Source organism: Suillus bovinus (genome assembly GCF_016758785.1).
Source record: "Suillus bovinus strain UH-Sbo-P2 chromosome Unknown EDB93scaffold_17, whole genome shotgun sequence".
Lineage (NCBI taxonomy): Eukaryota > Fungi > Basidiomycota > Agaricomycetes > Boletales > Suillaceae > Suillus > Suillus bovinus.
In genome coordinates, this window is record NW_024542073.1 from 196,827 (window position 1) to 210,841 (window position 14,015).

General features: G+C 49.0%; 6 protein-coding genes across 6 annotated transcripts; 1 reads left to right on the forward strand and 5 right to left on the reverse strand.

The window, feature by feature from the left end:
• The first annotated feature begins 59 nt into the window (after positions 1-59).
• EDB93DRAFT_1136132 (uncharacterized protein) lies at positions 60-1,526 on the forward strand. The gene is made up of 4 exons (XM_041449151.1): positions 60-702; positions 758-985; positions 1,035-1,125; positions 1,173-1,526. Exons 1-4 carry the CDS (start codon positions 133-135, stop codon positions 1,343-1,345), a joined length of 1,062 nt encoding a protein of 353 aa, XP_041309181.1. The 5' UTR covers positions 60-132; the 3' UTR covers positions 1,346-1,526.
• A 956-nt stretch (positions 1,527-2,482) lies between these two features.
• Positions 2,483-3,676, reverse strand: EDB93DRAFT_1082670 (Alpha/Beta hydrolase protein; the record flags this gene model as incomplete). Its single annotated transcript, XM_041445705.1, has 5 exons — positions 2,483-2,883; positions 2,935-3,023; positions 3,072-3,234; positions 3,291-3,350; positions 3,397-3,676. The coding sequence occupies 5 exons, from the start codon at positions 3,674-3,676 to the stop codon at positions 2,483-2,485; spliced, it is 993 nt and encodes a 330-aa protein (XP_041309182.1).
• A 1,081-nt stretch (positions 3,677-4,757) lies between these two features.
• Positions 4,758-6,291, reverse strand: EDB93DRAFT_1082563 (Pyruvate/Phosphoenolpyruvate kinase-like domain-containing protein; the record flags this gene model as incomplete). Its single annotated transcript, XM_041445692.1, has 10 exons — positions 4,758-4,817; positions 4,868-4,992; positions 5,041-5,101; positions 5,156-5,233; positions 5,280-5,389; positions 5,440-5,455; positions 5,509-5,739; positions 5,799-5,894; positions 5,954-6,093; positions 6,147-6,291. 10 exons carry the CDS (start codon positions 6,289-6,291, stop codon positions 4,758-4,760), a joined length of 1,062 nt encoding a protein of 353 aa, XP_041309183.1.
• Positions 6,292-6,723: 432 nt separating this feature from the next.
• On the reverse strand, positions 6,724-8,396 carry EDB93DRAFT_238353 (uncharacterized protein). Its single transcript, XM_041455815.1, has 3 exons — positions 8,241-8,396; positions 8,113-8,188; positions 6,724-8,058 (listed from the first exon to the last, which is right to left on the reverse strand). The coding sequence occupies exons 2-3, from the start codon at positions 8,160-8,162 to the stop codon at positions 6,810-6,812; spliced, it is 1,299 nt and encodes a 432-aa protein (XP_041309184.1). The 5' UTR covers positions 8,163-8,188; positions 8,241-8,396; the 3' UTR covers positions 6,724-6,809.
• Positions 8,397-9,082: 686 nt separating this feature from the next.
• On the reverse strand, positions 9,083-10,052 carry EDB93DRAFT_1082661 (uncharacterized protein; the record flags this gene model as incomplete). Its single annotated transcript, XM_041445703.1, has 2 exons — positions 9,083-9,838; positions 9,891-10,052. 2 exons carry the CDS (start codon positions 10,050-10,052, stop codon positions 9,083-9,085), a joined length of 918 nt encoding a protein of 305 aa, XP_041309185.1.
• An 883-nt stretch (positions 10,053-10,935) lies between these two features.
• EDB93DRAFT_1136188 (CwfJ C-terminus 1-domain-containing protein-like protein) lies at positions 10,936-13,848 on the reverse strand. The gene is made up of 8 exons (XM_041449152.1): positions 13,610-13,848; positions 13,222-13,557; positions 12,360-13,169; positions 12,142-12,312; positions 11,994-12,084; positions 11,724-11,938; positions 11,277-11,674; positions 10,936-11,218 (listed from the first exon to the last, which is right to left on the reverse strand). The coding sequence occupies exons 1-8, from the start codon at positions 13,811-13,813 to the stop codon at positions 11,059-11,061; spliced, it is 2,385 nt and encodes a 794-aa protein (XP_041309186.1). The 5' UTR covers positions 13,814-13,848; the 3' UTR covers positions 10,936-11,058.
• Between the last annotated feature and the right edge of the window lie 167 nt (positions 13,849-14,015).

Consider the following 14,015-nt stretch of genomic DNA (forward strand, 5'->3'; position numbering starts at 1 on the left):
GCAGTGCTGATTTAATCGTAAGGCAGAGTATAAGAACAGCAGGCCCGCGAGATATACCTCCCATTTCCTGTCCTCGATTTACGTGCATTACTTTCTTCACGACTTATTTTCAACTTCAACTCGCCTTACAACATGATTTCCGCTATCTTCGACAGTGCCGCCCATGTCACCGTCGCTGGGTGCCTCGGAGCCTTCTTTTTCAAACATACTGTGGTGGATCGCACGACCAAGGCCGTCAAAGAAGCGGAGAACATAACCGCTGGCCTTGTTATATCCGAGCTATGTATCTCTGTCGCGGCTCTAGTTCTAGCTTCCCACAGGACCGCCCACATAATCCTCAGTAAAGAAGCTCAATCCTCTCCGAAGCACAATTTGGCCGAGCTCAACGCGCCTCTCATCTGCAAGAAAGTATCTGATATCTCTACTGCATCAAAATTAATTTCATCAAATCCAATTTTAACCGAATCTTGCAGCACTAGTACGCCATGCCTGTTAACTTCACCGAACCCCATTGCAAATGACTCCGACTACTGTACTTCGCCATCTACATGTTCAACACTATCCACGCCAATACTGCCGCCCTCACCTGTTCAGAATGCCAAGCGCCTCTCAATTGATTCCGACACCACTCTTGTTGACCACGATAATGATTTCGTGAGGGATCTCTCTGACGCAGACATTCAGGAAAGCACTTGTCCCCAGGTATGAAGTCGTACAGTCTCCTCAGCTTTGTCGCTTAATGTTTGAATTTTTGTAGGACGATGATGACTTGACTGGACCCTCTCCGAGTCAGCGGACGCAGCTCCAGCCGATCATCCCAGCGGACGGACCCCTGACGACCACCGACATTTCGCTTCTTGTGGACGCTTCGACTCAAACGACCACAACGCTCTCTCTCGGCAGCATTATGCCTCAGATTGTCTCGCCTCAGCTGAAACCCCCGGATACGAAACGGCATCGGAATTTCCGCCCGGGCAGAGACAAGGTATGGACATTCTTTGTGAAACAAAGTGCCGCACTCATTGTTTTGTTAGCGTGCGTCTAGATCCACACGCGTGGTCGCTGTCCGTGGCAGCATCGAACGCACTTACGCTAAGCAACAAGTGGAACACACTGCTATCATAGGTGAGTGATTTTTGGTAACGTCCACTTTGTTTGTTGACCTAAAGTAGATCACCTTGAACAACTGCACAACGATCTCCTCGCCGACCAAACTGCTCTTGTCAACGGCTGGGCAGCTGCCATGTCCCAGCTTGGACTCACCTCTGCGCTGTCGCCTGCCTCACCGCCTCTGCACCGGAATACGCCCAACCCAGGAATCTCGATCGACATTATTCAAGACTGACATCTTTACTATGCACATCGCTACTCCTCAGGTCCCCTACGACCAAATACCGAAGACCTGCAACGGCCTCCCTCGCTGTCCCCTACGACCTGGAGCTTCAATGCCCGCGAGGTTGAAGGCCACCGCTGGCCGCGCACGATCTATCTCTCCGCGCCGCCTGGATATCTCTGCAGTCTTCGATGTCGGATGTCCCCTACGACCGAATCCGACACAACCGCAACTAGATGACGGCCTCCTTCCTGTCTCACGATTTGGAGTTGAAGGCCACACCCGCGGCTCCCATCCATCTATCTCAAGTTTCTTCTCTTATCTTCACCATCATGTAAATGGCTCGATGTATCTCTTTTGTCTTTGTATTTCTCTTACCGGTATCTACTTGGCAGATCATGGACCGCCTGTGACTTATGGACGCATCTTCCTTTTATCGATATGTACTCGACAGACGTTAGACTGCTCATTTCTTTTGTAACATGTAGACACGATTTCTCCTGTTTCTTTTATCTCTTGGCAATGTTTCCATATTTTCGTACGACAAATGTATGATGACCAGTATTGTATATCGGCAGTTTGTAGTTTTTGAATCCAAATTTCTTTGCATAATGCGCCCTCCGGAACTCGAAGACACGCCTGAGGCTGATCGTGAGCGCAAATGAAAAGCGATCAGTTTTGCATGTAGATCAATAGCACAAATAAAATATGTCAAAGAGGTCAATTCGATATTGCAAGGTAGACGCGCAAACATACCTTCCTAATGGAAATAATCACGAGTGTGTATCGTCAGGATTATAGGCAGGAATGTGAAATTCAGACTCGCCTCAAGCATCGCAACCCGCTCTTAAAATCGTCAAGCTGGACTACAATTACAGCCTGAGGATGGGTCCCCATAGACCAAACTTGTCACAACGGTCCATGTAAAAATGCGAGTAATAAAGTAAAATCCCACAGACAATCTAAGCAAGGTCATCGCCGGCAACGGCGCCTAGTGAACCATAGAATGTTATAATTCTGCTTCAACTTATGTCAATTTATACTGCAAGAGATTGATACATGGGCATCGATGCATAATTCTTCGCCACTCAGATACATCCGATACTGTCACCCTGATTGCTCGTTCATATTGTACATCCATATCATTATCTATGCCGCTTTAAATGCATCACCCACCGCCTTGATTGCGTCGTCAGCTTGCTGCTTCCCAACTTTCAGTGCAGCATCCATCCCAAGAATCTGATGCGGTGCTCTTGGGTAAACCTTTGCCTCTACCTTCACTCCAAGCGACTTCAACTTCTCGCCATACGCGATTCCTTCATCACGCAGAATATCGAGTTCACAGACGCTAATGAATGCAGGGGGGACCTTGGCAAGCAAAGCATCCGATGCGAAGATAGGTGAGTTGTCTGGCTCTGTCCAGGTCGCAGGATCAGGAAGGTACATGTTGCGGAACCACAACATCCGCCCTTCACACAGCCAGACGGTGTTCTGGCACTCTTTCCAAGACGGGTATCTCTCGTCAGTGACGGATGCCGTATTGTCAATCACTGCAAGCCGGTGAGAGAGACGGATATATGTAGTACTTTATGCTTGCTTACCAGGCACAATCAATAGCTGAAAGATAATGGGAATGGGAGGCGTGAGTTCTTGCGCCTTGAGACATGCGATTGCAGCTAAATTGCCGCCGCTGACAAAAGTTGATAGGCTTCATCATACGAAATGAGAAGGTGCACACCTGGACGACCCCCCAACCGCGATTTTGTTCACATTCGCACTGAACTCTGCCTTCCCGTTGTAGTAGATGAACTTCAATGCATCAACCGTATCCTCGACTGCTGCAGGATATGGGTTCTCAGGAGCTAAGCGATAGTCCAGGGCCACCGAAACGCAGTTGTTCTCTTAAACACAATTAGTAAGTTCCAGTCCGGAAATGGTCTTCGCTGTCCAACCTCACCTTTACATTGACGTGATATGAACGAGTTCAAGGTATCGATACTCCCAAGCGTCCATCCACCTTAGAATTTTCAGCTAACTTTCGCCGAATGATGACAGACCGTTACCTCCATGAATATATAATAACACCGGCCACCCTTCTGGAGGGGGAGTTCCTTCGGGTATAAAAGCCCGAATTTTGCAGTTCTGCAGACTGATATCTTTGACAGTCCCGACAGTCCTGACAGGCGAGCCACCGGGGATGTAGGGCGCCTTCCTGATATCCGGATGCCAGGGGATCGTGTGCGGGGGCACGCGGTGTGCTATATGGGGATTGTGTATCGCGACGTATTCGGGGTCGAGACGGGGAAGGATATCGGGGTGGATGGCTGAGGGAAGGTCTGACATGATGCTGGTGGGGTTCAGGATTATAAGGTGCAATGAAGCAAGGTTGTCCCGTGAAGACAGTATTTGAAGGTCGCATTTGCATTATAATCGTTGAAGACACATGACCTGAGTTATAATTGGTCAAGATAAGAGCCCCTAGGTGCAACCTAGGTGGGAATTAGATATGCACCAAAGGGTCTCGTCTTTGATCTCCTTTGCTAATCATCGGAAGACCGTTCCTTCCATATGGATTTTTCGCTCACATGTCGCAGCTTGTAAGCATGGTTGATTAGGTTACCACCTACGAAAAACAGTTTGTGGAACGAGTGTTTGCGTTCCCTGACGCAAGCAGTTGAAGAAAAGAAGATTAGAGTAACTTGAGTCTGATTTTGAAGAATGTTGTCGGGACTAAAAAGATAAGCTTTGGATGACAGAGGTTCGTTGGGAATCAACCGTTCGCCAAACTACTTACTAGACTTGAGTGAAAAAAGTTGAACTCAGCAAACCTTGGCCCAGTCCAAGACAACCTCGTGATCATATCGCGTCGACACAGTATGGGAGCATATTGTAAGCATGACGCTTACCACACGATGACGCACGCTATGATGCAGAATGCTCAATACTTCTGATTGGACACCGCATCAGACACTGATACATGCTCTAGACGTATCTGGGGCTTACCTTTTTTTACCGCCTTCTCAATCATACGCTCTTCCACGTTACTGTTCGCCTGTTAGTGCTTCCGTCGACGCGACGGCGTTCCACATATCAGCTCTCGTGTTATGATTCATAAGTGAAAGAGAAAAAGGTAGTATTCTCTGCATGCAAATTGCAATGTTATCCATTGCCCGTGAGTCATTAGTGCCATCGTTGAGGTTGATCTGAATGTAAGCGGATTACCTGAAAGATACAAACAATAGCATAGACTGACAAGGAAGAAAAGGATGATAATTCCAGGTGCGAAAGCCTACCAGTTTATGCGACGACATTTTCCAAAGACCACTACAGGATGTATGTTTTGCAGGGTGCTTACTAGCCGATTGAGCAAGATGGTCGAGAACATGCTATCCACTGCACCTGAACATAATGCATTATTTTGCAATTAACCTACACTAGGAATCTCCAAGCCAGCTGCCTTGGCGACCCGAATAATATTCTCAGCCTGGCCAATGTATAAGACACTTCACTGAACAAGAAACCGTATAGACTCACTTGCTTTAACATCGGAGCATCGATCATCTCCTTGCCGCCCCCCTCCATCTCTAGGCCAAAGGCACCCTTTTGAGAGGAATGCGCAACTTCCATCTGGTGGAGAATCTTTGCAGCACGGATTATTTCTACGCGAGGACGTCGGTCAAAGTAAAATTTGGATGGAAATGACGCACCCTTCTCCGTAGGAACAAATGTCGAATGAATGACATCAACTTGTGATGGGTGGATGGCTTGCTAGAAACGATAGTCGCATTCACGTGTACCAATTCAAATCAAGATAATATTTACCTTCCCGTTGAAACCGAGCCTCCGGCCATCTTCGCATTCGTCTTTCAGATAGTTGAGGTCTTTGTAGTTGACACAGACCTGTGATGCTCAACTTTAGGGGATCATAACAGTGAAAACAACGGACCATATCTATGGCATCCAATCCGAAAGCCTTGGCGGCAATTGTAATCTGTGAGCGTACGTAGAGAAGCTCAAGCCTCGAGGGCGTCCGCACCACCGAAGTAGCGGCACAATCTGTACCCAAATAAGATTTCCACTTGCGCCCGAGTAGAAAAGCACTATACAGTCTTCTGCTGCGAACTACAGATATACTTCATCAACTAACTAGGAATGTCAATAAAGAGGATACTTACGAGTAGAGCGCCCAACTTCCCACCAGCATCAGCGCCATACTCCGAAGTCCAAGAAGCAATCTCCCCAAGATTCCACACACTGCGGGCACTTTCAACACTCGCAATGATTCGTATAGGGAATAGCGTGGAGGTTCTGGCCCGTGAAGTTCGAATGGCTCGCGAGACGTGATGAAGGTCGCGAGCAGAGTGGATCTTGGGTAGAACGAGTGTTCGGACGAGGGGCGACTTGAGCTGGAAGACAGCTAAAACTCAGGTGTGGAACATAGATTATGGGCATAGAGAACACCCACAATTTCGGATATATCGTTCTCAAAAAAAGGCGTAGTAATGTCATTTAGGCGGACAGCGATACGCTCGGGGTGCGGAAGCTTGTGCTCTGGTGTGCGCTATCCAGCGAGCAAGGCTTCAGGCTCGAAGCGCAGAGAATACGAAGGTGTTCACGTACGCTCAGGAACGTACTCAGCCGTTGTCTTGCACTGTCTTTGTCGTAAGGAGAAGGCGGTACGCTATCCTCGAGGTCGTATATGATGACGTCGGATGGTGTGCTCAAAGACTTGTCCAGCATCCGGTCGGATGACGAGGGTACTGGTTGTCATTCAGCTTGAAATCCAAGTCAGACGTGCATGTATATGGTGTACCGTAGAGATGTGACCGACGAAGCGCCTGGTCAGTCTTGGCATTGCCAGCAGTTCTCAGTGTGCGTATGCACACAGTGGAGCCATATTTTGGCAGGCTCCTGCATACGGCTCTACGTGCAGGTGATGCCAGTTGCGTGAACAGCATCCTCGTCGCCGCGTTCTGAGGCCTATCACAACCGCCTAGTTGATGTCAAAGGTTCCACGGTTCCGACTCATGTGACAGAAATTTACAAGCATTTATATACAACGCCGGATCCCGCTGTGCCTCACGCTGTGAATCGTACTTAACATCACCAATACTTTTGTTGGCTCTCGTGCCTTGCTGGTCTGGCACAGCTTCAAAGCTTCGAGGCGCATTACGCGTGTAGCTTCATCACGCCTTTTGCCACAGTTGTGCCAGTCGGATGACCAAAACTTGAATTGACTTGGTCGTTCATGTCTCTCTCCTTCGCCAAAACTGAGAAGCTCTCCTCGACGCTCGTCGATATACATTATGCTTAGATGATACTAGCATGGATGTAGTAGAGTTGGCTTGTTTCCTGTATGCATTGAATATCAATATTTCTTCTAGTGGTAAAATATTTATTTCCTCGCGCAGTCACATCATTTGCTCCATCCATTCCTCTGGTCGCAGGTACAATATGCATTGAAGTATCGTCATGATCAGGGACTAATAACTCCTTTACTGCTGACCGATTTCTCAAGCATCTCGCTGGCTACAGTCCTCAACTCTTTCACAGCAACAGCGAGACCCTCTCCCTGCTCTGAATATCGCTTCTCCAATACTTCGAGAACATCATCCACATTTCTAATGAATGACTGATATGTTTCCGGAGCAATATGCATATACTTCTTCGTGCCTTCCACGAGGACAGGAAGGAACTCGAAAAAGTGTACGTTGTCAATCATTATGATAAGGCAGGCTTTGGACCATGCACCGCTGATCACGTCCCACCACTGTCGCTCTGTGATAGAATCGAGCGATGTAACCGACAATTGTCCAGGTGTGATTCGGAGGAGGATGCCAGCCAGGTAAAATGCATGTCGCATGAAGCGGCACTCTGCAATAATGCTAATGCATCGATCTATATGATGACCCCCAAACAAATGGGGGTGCCACTTGGAATTCCTCACGAGGGCAAAGAGCAGTTCGAGATAGCACAAGTCGCGGCCATGATGGAAGGGGTGATCAGGATCATCATTGGAGAATGATGTACCTGATTGCGGACAAACCGCAGTCAGGATAGTGGGGGAGAGCTCGGTCAAGATCATGTCTCGCAACTTCGCATCATGAATGGCATCAATCGAGGCAATTTCTTCTCGAGCATTATGAGCCGCGCGGAGAGCGACATGGCGTAAATGGACAGGCCTGTTACCGTCCATGCAGAAGACGAGGCTTTTGAAGAACTGATGTTGTTTAGCGGGGCTGCAGCGCACTTTCATGACATCCAGGAACAAAAGGATGTCAAGTGCCGTTTCCTCATCGCCGGAATAAATGTACTCGAGGTAGTCCATCAGCCAGTCAAGGTCTTCTGGCGAACGGGAATCATCTGTCTCTAAATAATGGCCATACCACAAGTGAGCGGGATCCCGAGATACTTTGGCAGCAGTGAGTGTGAAGCGCAGTGCATTTTGCAGAACTCTCGACAGTTCCCGGGAATCACCTCGTCCGCATGACCTGAGTCGTGAATAAATCTTCCTGCACACGTCCAGGTTCCGCATGGCGTGGGATGAAGAACCACAATCATAGTGATCTTTGGCAGGCTCCAGGATGAGACAAATGACGTCGAGAAGTTTCCATGCCCTGCGTGTGACGCCTGTGCTGTCTTTGTCGAGATCGCCTCCGTCGCATTCCCAGAGAACCATTTGGAACTTCGCCAAAAGGGCATGCAGGAATCGAGGCAAGGCAGAACTACACAATATCTGTCAGTCATAGCAGAAGAAGTATCAAATGTGTCAATGGCACCTTTTATCGATGCGAACTATGTCCTTCTTGTCAAACTGAACCCCGACCATAACGCAAGCAAGAAGAGTGCAATTGGCTACGATTTGATTCGACGGGGAGGATGGAGAGGATAGTAGTTTTGATATCACCTTTATGGCGAGTGTTTCTATACTCCGATTCACTCGCCCAGTGACAAAGTTGCAAGTAAAAGAATGCGACAGCCACTCCGTGACAGAGTCGGGACACTCATCCAACAGATAACACAAATGTCTACCATCGTCATTTTCTGGCCGACAAAGATTCATAGTCGTGGTTAGCACCGTGAAGTTGGCTTTACCCACGTCCCTCAGTCTCATCCGGGACAACACATCGTAATCGCAGTCTCTTCCCCCGCGAGCAAGAAACTGACTACGGCCAGAATATGCCTGAAGAACCCGGCCATGATATAGGTGACTCATAGCCATTATACAAGCTGATGCCTTCTCCTTCAAGGACGGCATAATTTTCCCATGGAAGCCGACGCAGCTTGTGAAAGTATCATACAGCTGATGCAGCATGTCTGAGACGTCAAGATCCAGGGGCCATTCCACCTGCGGAACAAGGCTAGCAGCAGCGAGAAACACTTCAGGATCCGTAGAGGTCTCGAGCAGCCACTTAATGCTAGGTGCTTCGAGATTGCTGGTGGGTATGTCAGGGAGGGCGGGGGCGTATTCATCCTCTGACAAAAAATGCAAATTCGGGTCGGTCGATTGTGCTTCTGAGTCCGCGACTTTTGTCGAAAAGTGTGGAACAACAAAATGAAGTGTGGCAATTGATCGTCGAAGGGATCGTCGTGCGAACGTGCCGATCGCATGTACAGGGCCTAGAGAGTGAAATGAGTCCTGCATATCTTTATAATAATAGTAGATAAAGCCATCACCTCTAAATACTCGGATCCATCCTGATCTGACCATACCAAACAGTTGCTCCAGCACATCTGACATGAAACGAGTCAAAACCCGTGCACACGGAAGAAGACATAACTGACCGTGCTGTGAGATCGTGAGCTGCTGGAAATAATTGGAGACTCGTTTGAATGCCACGTGCAGAACCTCTGCAGTGTTGATTCAGACGGAGAACGATCACCAGAATTTAGCAAAATTATCTTACTGTCGATGTGAAACATGCGCAACATCGTCGATATCGGCGTCTGAAATGGACAAGCGGGAGATATCAAACATGCCATTACAGTCAGGGAATAAAACAGAAATCCGAATATCGTTGTTGCAATGATGACCCAGGCGACGCTCGGCTGCTCGTACCAGATATGGGTGCCGAGGGCGATTCCAAAGAGAAGAAGTGAGATTTGAAGTAAGACCGGGAAGGATTGCACGACAGCATCGAAATACCATGTGACGAGGCCCTCAAACTTCTCTTGCCTGCGCTTGCCTCGTTCCTCCTCAGAGCCCCGGCCGTATCTGTTCGACTTGTAGTACCCGAGCCACTGCTTGCCTAGTACGGCCCCGAACGCAGCGAGCAAGCTCATGGACAAGCTTGCATATGCGATTGTTTGGATCCATAGGGTCGGCGCGCTCGGAGACCACGTAAATGCTGGCTCTGCGGGCGTGGAGCCCACCGCAGCGAAATTGCCCAGACCTATTTGAACGAGTTGCTTCAGAAGGGCATTCGTGGTATCGCTGGGGTCGGGACTCAGATTGGACTCCATCGTGACAATGAAAGACGTGCTGACAGCGGAGAAAAGACCAGACTGGCCAAACATCAGTATCAAAACATGTCAAAGATAAGCAGGCTAAACTTACGAAGATCAAGACAATGTCCATGTCAGTAGTGTATCGCTCGAGGAACTCGCTGTCGTGTTCCTCCGCGACTCGTTTGTATACCCCCCAGAAACGAGACCGATTGTCCTTGCCACTCTTCAACGCAATCGTCGAGTCCTTGAGAACATCCAATACTTGTTTCATGACATCTGCTCTGCGTGTAGAATGTGGTCAGTTGTGATCGCTCTGCTCGTTTTTCACTCACAATTCGCTTAGCGTGGGCTCGTCCTTCGCTGCCTCACCGAGACAATTGAGAGGCACGTTTTGATATGATTATTGATGAGAACTTACGAGGTAAATCGCCAACCGGTGCAACATTGGGAGTGTTTTCCCGTACCTGGAGTCCCAACGGCTGTGAAGGTCCGGCATTGGAGCTGCAGTTCTGGTGAGGAGCGAAACAGCAGCATCAGGGCAGAAACACTTACATCGCCGATGGCAGCTCCGCCGAAGGCTCACAATTCTTCTCCCTGTCTCGTTGTCGGATAGCAGGCAGACTTCGAGATAACACAACTTACATTTCTGTAGGTCCTACATCACCGTTCTTTGGAGAAGGCTCAGCCGACTCGTTGTGAGTGTGTTGACCCTCGACACCGTTCATGGTTTGTGATAATACACTAGGCTACTATGCTGGATTCCAAGCAAAGCTAGTGAAAGGGTCTGAGGTTGAGTGGACAGAGCAGTGATACACAGCCTTACACAGCAAGTCATTTGGGCGCCTGCGACCATGACAAACACATGCTTGCGAGCGTTGAACGTTGACGCCGGGTTTTCGTGGTCCCGACTGCGATTATAGTGTGGAGAAAGTCGAGTTCTGAGTTGTTCTGAGTCACGGCCTGCCGGAAGGGTACTTCACTTGCCAGTAGGGTATTTGCAATTGACACTTAGACTCGTGACCAGTCTAGACACAGGATCAGGTGGAGATGCATTTCGTCCTGTTAGGTAAAGTCGCGTTTGGCGGACCCGCTTGGACGTGGAATCAGGACATCAAGGTCCTTATGAGTCTTCAAAATTTTACGTCGAGGAGCCATCGTGGGTTGCGTAAGAACTATCCAGGAGTTACTATTTACATATGAACACCGCAGCAGTGGGTCACGGCAGCTGCCGCAGCAGTCTCAGCAGTGGCGCACAGTGAACAAGGTCAACGAATGCCTCAAGACTTCCCAATCAACCCTGTCCAATCAAACTTCTCGTACATCTTCTTAAACCTCTGTATCCTATCCTTGTTATGCCGATGGTCAACCCTCCGTGGTCGCATCCACCGACGTGGATCAAGATCCAGCACATTCCCAATAATCTCTCCAGCAAAATATCTGCAAGAAGTACCTTCAACATCCAATCATCAAACATGCAAAAATAACAAAGACACACCTTGGAAAATCCCCACCACCTTTATCCCCTTCATCTAACGCCCCATCCTCCTCACCAGTCATCGCAGACTCTCCTGTACCCTCAATAACATGCCCGTACCCCTTCTCCCCCTTATGGTCAAACTGCACCATGAAATATGGAAGATTCGGCACCATCGCGCGTCTGAACCCCCCAGGCCGCGCGGAGAAATCGATAAGCTTCTTATGTGTTGACCACTCTGCTTCAGATGCGAGAATGCTCTCCTTGAAGTACGCTGGGATGTCGTCATACTTGTCCCATGGAAGCGGTATACACTCGATGCAGGTGTGCTTTTGCGGCTTGAGAGAGATGACAGTTTCGTAGAAAATGACTCCTTTGTCTTCTTCGGCGAACATGCGCATGACGCTTTTCATGAAGTTCTGTGGGATGTGTCAAAACGCTTGTATGCAGAGAGTGGTAATTACTCACCCGCACTTCGTCCCAGACGTCATCATCAGCCTCCAGCATTGTAAGGTGATGTTGTATAGGCACGATGAGACAGTGGCCATCTAGAAGTTCCTCATTCAGGGTGCAAGAGAGATAGACTTGTGTGCCCATCGCCACAACAGGTGCTTTTGGAGGGGAATCGTCTTCACCGTAGCAGAACTGGCATGTGGCAAGGGCTTTTTGAGTGCGTTTGTAGTCTGATCAGGAGAATTCCTCAGAATTCAAGAACCGAGATAGAGGATGCAAACCTACCGTGAACAGCAAACTGTCGTTTCATTGCGTCGGTTCGCATCTTCTGGCGCCCAAGTCGTTCCGCATTATCATCCATGTAGTCAAGATCATCCTGTAGATAGTATTATGAGTGGCAGGAGGAGCAGAGATGTTGTTAGAACTTCTGTACCTGAAACTTGCCATCTCCCATGATAGCCTTCGCGAATTGTGCATCCAAATTCTTTTGGTCTGCCATTCCCGCTCCAAACCGCTCCTGCCTGACCATCTCTCCCAGCGTGATCTCATCATCATCAGCATTATACCTGAGAAGTTCTCCCGTCTTCGCATCACGCGTTTCAAACTAACCAGCATATGTCAGCGGGATCGTGCTGAAGGATGCAAATCTACCTTCTCTTTCTTGCGCCTATTACCGGGCCCCTTTTCTGCGTCATCCTTGCCATGACCAACATCATACATTCGTCCCCTGGCATCCAATGTCGGTAACACTTCCACTCGCGTCCTGACTTCTCCCTGCTCGGCATTCGCCCGTCTCACCTCTGCTTCGTACTCTTCTTCAAGCTTCTCAGCGTTCGGCGCATTCATCAATTTTGCACGCAGGACCTGAGCTTGTAATTTGTTTAGCGATGAAGGCGACATAGCACGGGTTGTGCTCGTTGACGCTACAGATGGCGTCATGACGCTCGGTATTGGTGTATGTGATTGCACGAGTAGCGATGCAGCTTGCGAGGGCAAACGTAAAGAGTCGAGACGCCGGTTCACAGGCGGATTGGCGGGGGATGGCGTAGATGGGGCACTTCCTTTTGCACCTGAACCAGGGCGTCTGAAGGACGAGCTACGCGACGAAGCGCCGCTCGCCCCAACATCAGTAAACATGAACTGTCTCTCTCCGCCAGTCTCCCGCCCTCGACCTCTCTCGTCCTTCCGTTCTGAACGCTTGCCTTGACGTTCATCAAGAATGCGCCGTTCTTCCTTGGCTTCTTCGAATGCTTTCAGCGTACCGAAACGTTCGAGCGCAACTTCTTCAATGGGTTTGTTTTCCTCTTCTGCGGTCTCGTATACTCGCCGGAGACGCATCATGCGCCAATTAGAGCCTGGGCCACCAGGGGTTGTGGCCTTTGGAGGTGGTGGAGGTACATCGTTATCGATTGAACGTCCACTACGGATGTCTTGGTTGAGTTCTTTGGAACTGATTTTAATCTGGAAGTATGCCTTCAGCTAATGTATGAGGATAGGAGGAGTGGTGCTGTACCTTGTCAGGATCAGGTTTGTCAGGTCGTGGTGGTCGCTTGCGTTCGGTGCCGAGAGAAGAAAAGAAGTCGACGCCTCCGGCAGGTGTGCGTTTGCTCGAAGAGGATTCGCCATAGTCCTCTGTAAAAGTTTCGTCTCCTGTGGGTAACCCTTGGGCTGATAGCGTTGACGAATCCAGTAGTTCTGCAACACCACCGGATGGCATGAGCATCCACTCGTCGCGTTGTAATTTCGTTTCGGTTGTCAGGTTAGGTGGCAGCGGTGGGTCTGCCTCTCCGGCAGTTGCATGACTCGTGATCTTCAAGCTCTCTGCAGTTGGAATATCCGTTGCGAGAAGCTAATGAGCACCACTTGTCAGCGCTACGCAGGCAATACAAATATATACGCACCCGTTCTCCGTCATTGTCTATGTTCTTCTCGACCCACATATCGTCGTCATTGGCATCATCGTCTGTGACGTTAAACGCTTCTGTGTGAGACTTGCGTCTGTGGGATTTGTGCTCGGACTTATGTTTCTTCTTGATTTTGTGCTCGTCTTTGTCTCTGCTGCGTTTATGCTTGGAAGCTGAGTGTCGCTCCCGGTCTTCTCCCATCGTCTTCAACGGCAAAAGGTGATGATAGAGCAACGAAATACCAAATTTGGAATTCTTGGCGAAGCACGAATTACCATATTTAGCATTGTGACATTGTTGTGAGTTGTGACTTCATATATGTCACAGCTAAACCTTGTCACTTCTAGAGCCTTCAATGTCGAGCGACCTACAACGTTTCATCAGCGATAACTGTGTTAGGGTA

Excerpts from the sequence above, each read along its gene's own strand:
- EDB93DRAFT_1136132 (XM_041449151.1), top strand. The coding sequence starts at position 133 with ATGATTTCCGCTATCTTCGACAGTGCCGCCCATGTCACCGTCGCTGGG. Across the intron at positions 986-1,034 it reads TCCGCCCGGGCAGAGACAAG|CGTGCGTCTAGATCCACACG; the intron begins GTATGGACATTC and ends TTGTTTTGTTAG. Across the intron at positions 1,126-1,172 it reads GGAACACACTGCTATCATAG|ATCACCTTGAACAACTGCAC; the intron begins GTGAGTGATTTT and ends GACCTAAAGTAG.
- EDB93DRAFT_238353 (XM_041455815.1), bottom strand. The coding sequence starts at position 8,162 with ATGGTCGGGGTTCAGTTTGACAAGAAGGACATAGTTCGCATCGATAAA. Across the intron at positions 8,059-8,112 it reads ATAGTTCGCATCGATAAAAG|TTCTGCCTTGCCTCGATTCC; the intron begins GTGCCATTGACA and ends GATATTGTGTAG.
- EDB93DRAFT_1136188 (XM_041449152.1), bottom strand. The coding sequence starts at position 13,813 with ATGGGAGAAGACCGGGAGCGACACTCAGCTTCCAAGCATAAACGCAGC. Across the intron at positions 13,558-13,609 it reads TAGACAATGACGGAGAACGG|CTTCTCGCAACGGATATTCC; the intron begins GTGCGTATATAT and ends GGTGCTCATTAG. Across the intron at positions 12,313-12,359 it reads ATAGGCGCAAGAAAGAGAAG|TTTGAAACGCGTGATGCGAA; the intron begins GTAGATTTGCAT and ends TATGCTGGTTAG.